Source organism: Dasypus novemcinctus, chromosome 9, assembly GCF_030445035.2.
Source record: "Dasypus novemcinctus isolate mDasNov1 chromosome 9, mDasNov1.1.hap2, whole genome shotgun sequence".
NCBI classification, from domain to species: Eukaryota; Metazoa; Chordata; class Mammalia; order Cingulata; family Dasypodidae; genus Dasypus; species Dasypus novemcinctus.
The window spans coordinates 67,714,111-67,727,068 of NC_080681.1; the positions used below are offsets into that span (position 1 = coordinate 67,714,111).

The 12,958-nt window shown below is 34.8% G+C and overlaps 1 protein-coding gene across 4 annotated transcripts in view; it reads left to right on the forward strand.

The window, feature by feature from the left end:
- The window catches only part of DOCK7 (dedicator of cytokinesis 7), a 319,752-nt gene that overhangs the window by 268,919 nt on the left and 37,875 nt on the right, over window positions 1–12,958 (forward strand). For 2 of the 4 annotated variants that reach the window (XM_058303469.2, XM_058303471.2), the window contains 3 exons: window positions 3,252–3,383; window positions 5,344–5,358; window positions 12,195–12,320. In XM_058303469.2, the coding sequence (XP_058159452.1) occupies window positions 3,252–3,383; window positions 5,344–5,358; window positions 12,195–12,320 (273 nt within the window). Of the gene's footprint in view, window positions 1–3,251; window positions 3,384–5,343; window positions 5,359–12,185; window positions 12,321–12,958 lie in introns of all 4 variants that reach the window. The other 2 variants (XM_058303470.2, XM_058303472.2) reach the window with 1 other exon arrangement.

Genomic DNA, 12,958 nt, shown 5'->3' on the forward strand with positions numbered 1-12,958 from the left:
GAATTTTGTTAATTCTCTTTCCACAATTTCATACCTCTGAACCTCTGAATTATCAGTGACATGTATATTTATTCTGTCTTTTTTTTATTTAAGATTTATTTATTTCTCCCTCCTCCCCACTCCCCATTTCCTGTTCTCTGTGTCCATTCACTGTGTGTTCTTCTGTGTCTGCATGTATTCTCATTAGGCATCTCCAGGAACTGATCCTGGAGAGAGGCGATTACTCTTTTGCACCTCCTCAATTCCCTGTTCTGCTATGTCTTCTTATTTTCTCTCCTCTGTGTCTCTTGTTGCATCATCTTGCTGCGCCAGCTCTCCGCGTTGGCCAGCACTCCTGCGCCAGGGTGGCTTCCCAGCGCTGGGCGGCTTTCCCATGCTGGGTGGCACTCCTGCGTGGGCCAGCACTCTGCGTGGGCCAGCTCGCCCTCACCAGGAGGCCCTGGGCATTGAACGCTGGACCTCCTATATGGTAGACAGGAGCCCAGTTGGTTGAGCCACATCCATCACATCTGTTTCCCTGTGTGTCTTCTGACCCTACTTTTCCATTAGGTACTTTCCTCCACAAACCTAAAGAACTATCCTAGGAATAGATTTTTAAGTTCATACTTTCTTCTTCCCTTTATCTTTTTTTTTTCTTTAAGATTTATTTATTCCCCCACCCCCCATTTGCTCTCTTGTGTCCATTCGCTGTGTGTCCTTCTGTGTCTGGTTGCATTCTTGGCAGCACTGGGAATCTGTGTCTCTTTTTGTTGCAGCATCTTGCTGCGTCAACTCTGTGTGTATGCGGAACCACTCCTGGGTGGGCTGTGCTTTTTTTGCATGGGGCGGCTCTCCTTACAAGGCACACTCCTTGCATGGGGGCACCCCTGTGTGGCATGGAACTCCTTGTACGCAGTACCACTGGGCGTGGGCCAGCTCACCACACAGGTCAGGAGGCCCTTTCTTCAAACCCTGGACCTCTTATATGGTAGGCAGACGCTCTATCAGTTGAGCCACATCTGCTTCCCCTTTTATCTTAATAAATCTATAACTTCCCCCAAATGTTTCTCATTTGCTTGTTTATGAAACAACCCTTTTCTACAGCAGATAATATTTTGGTTTCCAAAACTTCACCACGAAACATTTTCTAAAGCCTTAAAATTAAAAAAAACAAAACACAACCTGAAAACCTCCAGGTGGTTTAGGTTCAGGTTTGGATAAACTAACGTGGCTCCCAATATAGAGCTTATCCATTGGATGAAAGGGAGAATATTCTTTTGAGTTTGTTCATCATTGCCCTGGTAGTCAGGAAAATTAAGGTTGCTCATTCCATTGATTACACTGTAAGCTCTTTTAGGTAGATAACGGAGGCCTGAAGCTTACTTAGTAGCTTTATTAACTACAACCTGGATCCTGTACTTGCCAGACCTATCCTACCATGCTGTAATGCCAACTCTTTTTTTCCTGCCAACTGTATGAGAGGAAGGGATGCAGTCTGGTGGAGCCCTGGGGGGTAAGTTTATTGAGAAAGAAATGAAAGCTAGTAGAATCCCTGCCTCCCTCCTTGAACCATGGTGATGAGGCCATATGCTTTCTCTGACTGCTATGCTGGGTTTTCTTGTTTAGGAGACAGAATCATGTTAGGATAAGAAGGAGGCTTGAGATAAAATATGCAGTGCTAGCCTCCTTATTGTGCTGCTGTTGAGAATTGGTTTTTTCTCCCCCCTTCCATTATCCCTACACTGCAATGTATCCGTTAAGGGTATAGGTTCAGAAAACAGTCAGAGTTCAAATCCTGTCTTTGCTACATTAGTAACTATATCACTTTGGCTCAAGTTATTGAAGATATTCGTACCTTCCTTCTTATCTATTAAATGCATGTAATAATAGAACCTACCGTATGGGATTGCTGTCAGGATTAAATGAGTTAATATATGTAAAGTGTTTATCATGGTGCCTGGCACCTAAGTAAGTGCTAATGTGTTTGCCCTTATCATCATCATCATCGTCATCTTATTGGCATTTAGGTCCAGCCCATTTAAACATAGTGATTCTGAGACTTAAAATGTTAGATGTTGGTCCTCTTTAAAATTTCTTTCCTTTAAGCACCTTGACTATCCCAATTCCTCCCCTGGACCCCTGCTACTTGAGTTTCAATTTAAGTTTTCAGAACTAGCAAGGGAGAATAGTTTGTTACTGTTTATTTGATATTAGAATAAATATAAGTACACTACATGTGTGTGTTTACAACATTATTAACTCACAGTAGTAAATTTAGCTTGGAAAAGACTGTCCTATATTTTAGAAGTTTTGTTGTTGTCTATCATTATGAATCTCATTCTTTTTAAAAATAATCTGTTAATCTTAATTAAAATAATTAGTGCAGAGGGGAGCTTGTGTAGCTCAGTGGTTGAGTGCCTGCTTCCCATGTATGAGGTCCCAGGTTCAATCCCCATACCTCCTAAAAAAAAAAGATTAAAATAATTAATGCAAATTTTAATTATACTAAATATATTTTACTATTACAGCTCTGTTATTTAAATATACTTCTGTGAACTGACTAGGAAATATAATGACCATATGACTGATTCCTTGGGAATGTTTGCTAATTTATGAGCCAATGAGATCTTGTGATATTTGGAAAATATCTCTCTCCCTTCACTACAGCCATCTATCCATTATTAAGGAAAAGGGTATGAAGCAGCAGTACAAACACTCATCTGTCCCTCACTCATAACCACAGCAACTATTGGCCAACCATGGACCAATTAGCAAACAATGGAAGAAAATCTGATGGTTCAGAACTTTCTCATGGTTTGTTCAAGATTTTTTCATAGGAGATTTCATAAGTTGAGGAGTTCTCATGCCAATTTAATATTTCAGAAAAGTAAATTATTTTGGTTTCCCAGGAGTCCACAGGTTATCTGATTAAAGGAGAAGTGGATATTTATGACCAATGAAATAATTGGATTTCTTTTTACATCTGCTCAAACTTGATCTCTACAAAAGTTTGCATGCATATGTAAATGCAAACACACAAATACTTGCATACTTATCTGTCCACAGTAGACCATACTTTGTTCAAAGTTCTTTTTTGAAGCTTTAGTAATATTAAGATTTGTACTGTTTCCTCAGTATTAGTTTTTATGTCCTATTGGGAAAGGTACAGTGGTATTATCTTATTAGAAATGTTGAGAATTCATAAATTGTAATTATTTTACTTTACTATTGATGCGAGAGAAAGCAACATCTTATAAACATTATTTTTACAGGCTGGCATGTATGAAGCAGTTAATGAGGTTTATAAAGTTCTAATTCCTATTCATGAAGCTAATCGGGATGCAAAGAAGCTATCCACAATTCATGGTAAACTTCAGGAAGCATTCAGCAAAATCGTTCATCAGGTAATGATTTTCATTTCTAGCTTCAGTATAAATAGAGAAAACTGTCTAAAAGCATTAGTATTATTTTGTACTGATGTCAAACTAGATCCCATGAAGTGACCATTTTAATCAAGTTACAAATGAGCAGTGCCAAAATGATGGTTCATGGCCAAAGCAAGACTCATTAACAAAAAATGAATTTACCTAAAGTAGATTATGATCCTATTAAGCTTTCCACGTAGCCTTTGTGTGTGTGTAATTTTAAAAAATTATTTCTAGTGAGCAAATTTTTAAAAATTATTCAATTCTCTTCTGTTTCACAGTATAGGTTATTATTATGAATCTGATTTCCAAATTGATTTCTATTCAGGTTAATATATAGAATGATGTAAACGTTTAATAAACTCATAATATTTGTAATGAACTCAGCTAGACTGGCATTTAATCATCTTATGATATATTTCTAATATGAAAAAAACATTTAGTGAAAATAATTTTAAAAACGGTTGTTTATGTACATTTAATTGTAATACAATCTCAGTAGTTGATCTTAACAGTTTATTATGGAATCCACATATTATCATCAAAATTAAAATAAAATTTAATTTGATTTAAAAATGAAGTAGGCTACTAGCAATTGATATCCCTGAAACTAAATACCTCGCTCCATTGAAATACTCTGAAACATCCTCGAGTCTCCTTCTCTCCACTTTTCTGTTCCCTTCCCATTGTTATTACTGGCTGCTGCCATGATCTAAGATGGAGGTAGAGCACTGATTATCCACATATTTTGTTCAGTACCAGTACTACTTTAGTGTCTGTCAGCTTTACCTCCTCTTTATTGTCATGGGCTATTCTTGGGCTAAGCTTGTTCTGTATCAATTGATATATCCCGATAAACTTCATCTTAAAATAGGACTGCTATCTTGTTAAGCCAAAATTTTATTGTCATATACTGAAATATTGAAGGTGCAAAATATTTACTAGGTTTCATGATCATTACAGGTAGGTTTTTTAAAAAATCAATTTTACATATTCTGTCAAAGAAACTTCATCCCAGCCTCTGGAGCTGCAAATAGCAAATTATGCATGTCAGGTTTAGCATGTCTAGAACTAGTAGTTTCCAAGATACTTTTGTCCGTTTCTGTCAGTGGCATTTGAATAAAATTGCAATTTATATTCCAGTTAAACCTGGTAATTCAGTGATGTGTAGTTCACTTTAGAAATCTAATTTAGAAACATAAATAGAGTAATTAACTTGAACCTTCTTTCCCCAAAATTTGTGCTTGTCATTTGTTAGTTTTTAAAAGGTAAAATTTAGCTACTAAGTTTTGAACAAGAAATTTATAAATGTGGGCAGCGGACTTGGCCCAGTGGTTAGGGCGTCCGTCTACCACATGGGAGGTCCGTGGTTCAAACCCTGGGCCTCCTTGACCCGTGTGGAGCTGGCCCATGTGCAGTGCTGATGCGCGCAAGGAGTGCCGTGCCACGCAGGGGTGTCCCCCACGTAGGGGAGCCCCACGCGCAAGGAGTGCACCCCGTAAGGAGAGCCGCCCAGCGCGAAAGAAAGTGCAGCCTGCCTAAGAATGGCGCCGCCCACATGGAGAGCTGACACAACAAGATGACACAACCAAAAGAAACACAGATTCCTGTGCCTCTGACAACAACAGAAACGGACAAAGAAGACGCAGCAAATAGACACAGAGAACAGACAACCAGGGTTGGGGGGAAAGGGGAGAGAAATAAATAAATAAATAAATAAATCTTTTTTAAAAAAGAAATTTATAAATGTATTGCAGGTCTTAAGTAAAGAATACGGTGTTTAAAGTATTTGGTGCCTTTTGTTAATGGAGAGTAATTTATGGTATACGGTGCCTTACACTTCTGAACTTCCTATGGCCTTTTTTGTTCTTTTTAAACAGTTTTTTGTTTTCATTTTTTTTTTTTTATGACTTGCCCTTTTTTACTTTTTATTATACAGAGTACTGGCTGGGAGGTAGGTAATATTTTAGTTAGTTAAAGACACTAATTGATTTGATCAGATTTCTATGCCAATGCTTTGCCCATATGTGCTAGCTGTGGGCATTCTGTTGCTATCTGCTATCAACTGAATTCATTAACCAAAGAAATTTTGTTAAGATAATGTAAGTTTATTTTAAGAAATTTATTATTAAGCAGTTGTAGGCAGTGCATGGAAATCTATGTTAAACTAATGAGATTCTTTGGTAAATGAGCCACGTTGTCATCACTTGAGTTTGTTTTTATCCTTGGAAGCATTTTCTTTCAATATTTACACAAAGATATCTTTTTTTTTAACCATATTGTTTCAGCTCATTTTACAGAGGTCGATTTATGTATTGTTGCTCAGAGGTGCAAATAGAAATACTGTATTTCATCCAATTTAAGATGATGTCAGTTGTAAGGTAGACCATTATTTTATGTAGCTCTAAAAGAAAAAAGAAAGGAAAAAAACCCATGTATATTAAACCAGGATATCCTGTCAGTTGAAGAATGAATGCGAATTATAGCAGTAATAAGGTAGGGACAAAAATGGGCACCTTTTAGAACTGATGAAATACAGTAATTGTTAATTTGCTCTTACATTACTTCACCTTGAATATAAGCACTGCTGAGAAAAGAAATTTGCTTTTGGTCATTTAAATTTTGTTGGAAGGGGGAGATGAAGAATTTGAGACTTGAAATTTTATTTGACTTCATTTCCTGGCAGCTTTTCATATATTAAGATTTAATGAAGACTATGTTTGCTTTCTTTTAATGTAGTAGTTAGGCTTCTGAAAAATTATATATAAAGCAAATCTTACTTTAAAATACCAGGAGGCATTGTTTCATTGTTTTAAATCTTCATGTAAAGAAACAAATTTTATAAAACATGCCCTAATTAAGTTTGATGAGGTAAAGCAAGGTATTAATAACTCAGGTTTGTTTAATACTAGGTATTTATAGAGTTGTCTGCTTTGCCTCTCACTTGGCAATCAGGTTTATGTTGATTAAATAGCTTAGGTGTTGTCTGTCTGGTTTTTATTGTAATCCTTATTTAGCAGCTCACTTAGAAAAGCTTAGGATTAAATATTACTACTGAGTTTTCTTCTATTTATAAATTAGCACTCACTTTTTGCTTTTTTTCAGATGAAGCTAGTACTTTTACATCTACCTTAATTCTCCAGATTAAATGTGTATGCTCTTATTAAAAGCACTCATTTCTTAGGTTGAGATATATGTAAAGAGACTTGACCACAGTTATCTATGAATGATAAAATTCCTTTGGATTTCCTAACATGAAATAGAATTAGCTAAAAATTAGGCATAAAAGAATATATTGAAACCTCTGAGCAGTTTATTACTAGTGTGCTTGATGCTAAATCGACCCCTGAAAGGTATAATTTTCACTGGTTATGACATTAATATAATTCCCTCATCATGTTTAGTGCATGGTAAAAGTCACACAGACTTTATTTTTTATATTCTTCTCACTACCCTTTACTGGACTTTTAGCATTTGTAGCTTCTAAATTTGTTGCATGTTTGTTTGTTTTTTTTGCTTTTTCCTTGTTAAAACTTTAATGGGTGCTTGCATTTTTAAAATATGTTTGCTACCATTTGCTGCTTATTTGTTTTGAAATTTCCCTAATTAAAATGCTTTCTGTTTTCTCTTCTCTTGCCCTGGTTGCTGACCCTACTCCCTACTTTTACTATTGTCTGTTGTGGTAAGTTCCTACCTTGTGAATATTTTTCTTTTTGACTCCGTGAAAACTCCAGTAATTTCATTTTATCTGAAAGCTATGCCAGCTAATTTCCTAGGACTCTTCCTGAATTGAAATCCAGTGAGGATAATTTATACATTGTGAAAGGCTCTTTGAATTGGATAACTCGCTTCCTGACTTATAGAAAAAGCCCTTTGAACTTGTTTATTAACAGTGTGTTTCATTTTTCATTATGTTCCTTGATTTTGTACAAATTATTTGAGTTGGCAGAGCTTTTTAGGTGAGAGAGAGAATGTGTGTGTGTGTGTAAAAGACAACTCTAAATTTTGATATTTAGCAATTTGGTAAGGTATTTACCATACAAAGTATATAACAAATCATAAACTCTTTATGAATCATAGTGGCTGTTATCTTGCTCTGACAGTTTCATTTCCTTAATAACTGTTCAGTGTTTATTTTTATTTTTTCTCAAAGCCCTTTAATTTTTGAAATAATAGGAAATAAAGTTCATCTTAATCATTTTGCTTTTATGACTGTTTTTAATTTATTCTTAGAAAAAAAGACAAAAATGTTACTGAGTTTCTATATGGAAATTTTTGTAACCATTTCATATTTTATGTGTATTTTACTTAAAAAGGTACATTTATTCCGTTTATCAAATAGGGATTTGTTTTATATTGAGATGTAGACTAATTCAAGTTTAGACTTTGCATAAAAAATCAGTCTCCAAACATTGGTAACATAAAGTCACATGACACTTTTTTCTGTATTTTAAGGGGAATACCACTATCACAGTAGGTATATCTTATAGTCTCTAGAAAGGATAGAATAGACAACTTAGCTTTGTTAAGTGTGGATAAACTTAATTCTCTCAGGAAGGTACCTAAAGAACTATGAAGTACACAGACTTTTAAGATTGAAGTCATACAAAATGACAATATCTTTTATCGTTGGGCTGGACGGACATGAATTTGAGCTGTATTTTGGTTTTTATATGCTCAGAGATACTGGCCATACTTCTGGCTCAGTGACATCTGTTGAATTTTTATATGCTTTAATCCACACTATATTTGAGATAAAGTAACTTATTCAAGCAAGTAAAAGGAACAGAATTAGGAACACTAAATTATAATATAATGGAGGGGGATAAAAACTCCAAAAGGGGGCCATCAAAAAACCTAAGAGGGAAGAGCATCATCAAAACAAGCACTTTAAGTTAGTTAAGATGAAAGATGTGACACTCTAAAGAAGAAATTAAGACCATTGTAGCCCTAAAGCAGCCTCAAGTCTTTACCTCAAGAAGGTGAAATTAGATGGGAAAAAAGCTAAGGGAAACACAGTAGGAATATTATCTTCAGGAGGAGATAATTTATAGTGTTTGGTGACTCCCATGACTTAGCACCTGATGAGACATGCTATACCTCTGATTGTGTTCTATTGCTTATGCTAGTTTTGAGAAGAAAATGTAAGATATGGAGAGTAAACAATCGACTATGTAGATAATATCAGATATCTTTTCATTTTCCTGGACTGGGACAAAGAAGAGTCAAAACTGAACTTCTGCTAAGTGAAGTAGATATATTATTGTAGAAGCAATAAGTAGGATTGCTAAGGAATCCACAGCTGGAATGTGGGAATGATGAAAAGTTTCAAAGGAATTCCTACCCGTAAAGGAAGGTAATGTTAGAAAAACAGGCTAGAATATAGGATAGTATTTTTTGGTTTTGTTTTTAATTCAAAGGAAAAACAGGTATCATCCTGTGGTCCAAAATAAAGATGAACTGATATTTTTCATAAAGGGGAAGCTATATAATTATGCTTTCATGAACTGGATAGAGCCATTAGTTTGACACTAGAGAACTCTTTCTCAGGTGAAAATAAATTTACTCAGATTCTTTGCTTTCCTATTTCTGTAGCCGCATCCCTTGTTGCTCCTTCCCCTATTTAAGTACACACATACAAATTTTTAAATTCCATTAATGTCAAACTCCTTATCTCTGACATTATCTCCTCTTCTGTCCCTTGCACACACTGCTCCAACCCTAGTGGCCATCTTCCTATACCTCAAAAACAATAGACAGGCTCCTGCCTTTGGGCCTTTGCACTGTCTCTTTGCTCTGCCTAGAATGTCTTTCCCCCAGGGATGAGAAACTCTCTCTCCTTCAAGTCTTTGTTCAGTTATCAACTTCTTGATAATATCTATCCTATTCACCCTTTTTTTTTTCCGAAGTGTTTTTTTTTTATTTCTCCCCACCCCCTTGTTGTTAGCATTTGCTGTATCTGTTTGTCGTGTGCTGGTCCTTTTAGGAGGCACTGGGTACTAAACCTAGGACCTCACACGTAGGAGGAAAGCACCTAATTGCTTGAGCTACCTCTATTTCTTGCTTTGTTGTGTCTCTCATTATGCTTTCCTCCTTGTTTCTCTTGTGTCATCTTGTATCAGTTTGCCACACCAGTCCATTGCATCAGCTCACTGTCTTCCTCATCTTCTTTAGGAGGCACCGGGAACTGAACCTGCGACCACTAATGTGGTAGGCAGGAGCTCAATCACTCTAGCCACATCTGCTTCCGTATTCATCCTCTCTTAAGTTGCTACCCTCACCAAGTCCTCCTTATCTTCCTATATATTTTTTTTTTCTTTCGTCCCATAGCATTTAGCACCCTCTAATATACTAAATTCAGATACAAAACTATGTCAACTAATATACTAAATTCAAAACTATGTCAACTAATATACTAAATTCAGATACAAAACAAAGATAACTATTGTTATCTTTCATACCCACCAGAATGTAAAGTCTAAAGAGGGTCTTTGTCTCTTTTGTTCACTAATTTATCACAGATATCTAGAGGAGTTTGCTGACACATAGTAGGAACTCAGTAAATATTTGTTGAATGGATGAATAATTTCTCTCATATACATTCTGTTTCATGACTTTATATCTTGCTTATGTTTTTCCCTTCTCCTGTAATGTATTTTCCTCCCCTCCCCATCCACTAACCCAATTCTTTCGAGTTGTAGAACCCTATTTTTATGTCACCTCTTTTGTGACCTGACTCTAATAGGATTAATCTTTCCTTTCTCAGTATGACTTTTTGTTTTGTACATAGTAATTTGGCATATATCCCTTGGTGTTATAATTATTTGAGTACATATCTGATTCTCTTGAGTTTTTGGTAGCAAGAATCAAGTGGTTGAGTGCCTGCGTCTCACATACAAGTTCCCAGGTTCAATCCCCAGTACCTCCTAAAAACAAAACAAACAAATGAAAAAAAACCAACTTGGGGGAGTGAGTATAGCTCAGTAGTTGAACACCGACTTCCACATATGTGGTCCTGGGTTTAATCCCTGGCTCCAGTACCTTAAAAAAATAAATTCATTCATTCACTCACTTACTCACTCATTCATTCATTGCCCAGAGAAGCAGTAAGCCTTTTGATGACTTCACTGATCAGCAGAATTGTGTCTAATTCTGAGATACTATACATATTTTTAAAATGGCATTGACTAGTAAAGTGTAAACACAATAGTAATTCTTGTCATATGAGGGTTTATTGAAAACTGGAAATTTGTAGCTAAGTGAAACATATTCCAATAAATGTCTTTAAATATTTAAAGGAATACAATATTGAAGAATTAGTAGTATATTGCAGTATTTTAAATTGGAAACCTCTGAGAATACTACACCATACTATTAATATTTTAACATTGGCTGTTTTAAAAAGGAGAAATGTGTTATGTTTATATTTGTATGTCATATTTTGAAAATAGCAATCACAAATACTAAGCAATTTTCTCAGATGCCTTTATTTTTCATGCAGTACCTCCATTCCTTGATTATCTCAAATTTTACTATTATAATGTTCCATTGACTTATTAATGGTCTTAATCAGAATTTGGTTTCAATATATTTCCTCCATCTCAGAGATTTTATTTGCTGTGGAAATCATTTAATTTATGTCTCTTAAATTTTAAAATAAAATAACTGGAAAAATGTCTATTTTTTTAAATTAGAAACCTCATGTTTCTTCAGCTCCAAATACATTTTTCTTTAAAATTTCTACCTGACAAAAATGTGGGTTTTAAAAAAAAAACTACTTTTTTTTTCCTTTGAAGCTGTTAAATTAAGGATCATTATTTCCCATTTGGCTTAGTTATCTGTAACATGTGATTTATTTTACATAATCTTTGCCTTTCCAAGTAAGAATTCAATATTGGAAAAATAAGTATAAAGGAGATTTCTGCTGAAAGAGAATTCAGAGATATTTAAATCCTTATGTGGCTGTGCAGGTAGAAGCCTCCACAAAGTCCTTCTGACATAGTTTTGTATCTGAATTACAAGAATTGCATAGAGAGCTTCCACATATTAAAGTATTTATCTTTATTGAAGGAATTTGTTTTCAAATTTTCTATTTGAGAGTTCAAGTTACCTTAGTATACTTTTTACTTGAGATGAATTTGTGGTTAATGCATACAGTGAGTACTTGAGTTTTGGGCTTTAGAATATAACCAGCTCATCTCAATGTTTTTTCTTATTTTTCTTTTTTAGTTTCTTTTCCATGTGTAAATATTTTTTATCAGTGGAATGACATATATTTTAGATCTTTGTATTTCAGTGGTTTTTTTGGGTCTATACATTTATGATTGTCTACTATATGCTAGGATATGCTTGGCTTCAAACTTTTATGGTCACATTTAATATATGTTAAAAGAATAAATATGCTTATGCTAACGAAAAAAAAGTTAATGTTTTAAACTTTTACTTTATTTTGTATGCTCTGATTTCAGGACATTTCATATATATTCCATATTATACTAAAATATCTTTCCTTGCAATAAGAAAAATAAGTTAATTTATCTCAATTGTATGGATTTAAAGCATATACTGTATGTCATTTAGTCTCTTGGTATAAGCCCTTATCATATAATGTTATTTGTTGGATTTAACAAAAAGTGAAAGGTTATTTACTTTGTTTTTAACCTTTATTTAGTTCTAATTTTGAATTAAAACTTTTTGCAATGTTTTGAAAATCTTACACTATAGCATAATGTTAAAAAAAATATATTGTGTATTAAAGTTTCTTCATTTTCCTAAACCTAGGATGGTAAGCGGATGTTTGGCACCTACTTTCGTGTTGGTTTTTATGGAACCAAGTTTGGAGATTTGGATGAACAAGAATTTATTTACAAGGAACCTGCAATAACCAAACTTGCAGAGATATCTCACAGATTGGAGGTGAATCCTGTGGTTGTTCATAAAATGCACTGTTAATGTATATTCTATATGATTAATATTCATGCATCTGAATCAAATTATTTAATAAACCAGAGCCTGTCAAATAAACTATTCTCTTTGAGGATAAAGAATTTTAATAGGTATAGCAATACTTTTTCAAATACCTGTAGTACCTTTATGGCAACAGTAAAATAATGTATAATGGCCAGTATCAGCCATTGCAGGGTCATGCAGGACAGTCCCAAAAATGCTCCCATGTTCCACCTATTCTGCCCTCTCCCTCTCCTAAGAACCTTTGGTGACCTTTGCCTTTGTCAGTGATAAAAGTTCTTCCATTACTAGAGTAATAATAAGTCTGTGGTAGAATAATAAGTCTACTTTAGTCCATTGTTCATTCCCTGATCTTGAGGATTTTGGGACGGTGATGCCCATTCTGTTTCTAATTGGGAGAGGGCTTAAATCCTATGGGACAGATGGATGGAACTCTTTTGCTTAAATTTGCAGACACTCTCTGTTCCTTGGGATGGATGTTGTCCGTTATCATCTAGTTGTCCTGAGTGAATCCGGTGAACTGGAGAGTAGGTGTTACAACTCTGCTGAGATTCAACCTGTAACCTCTTTTTAAAGGAATAGGTAAG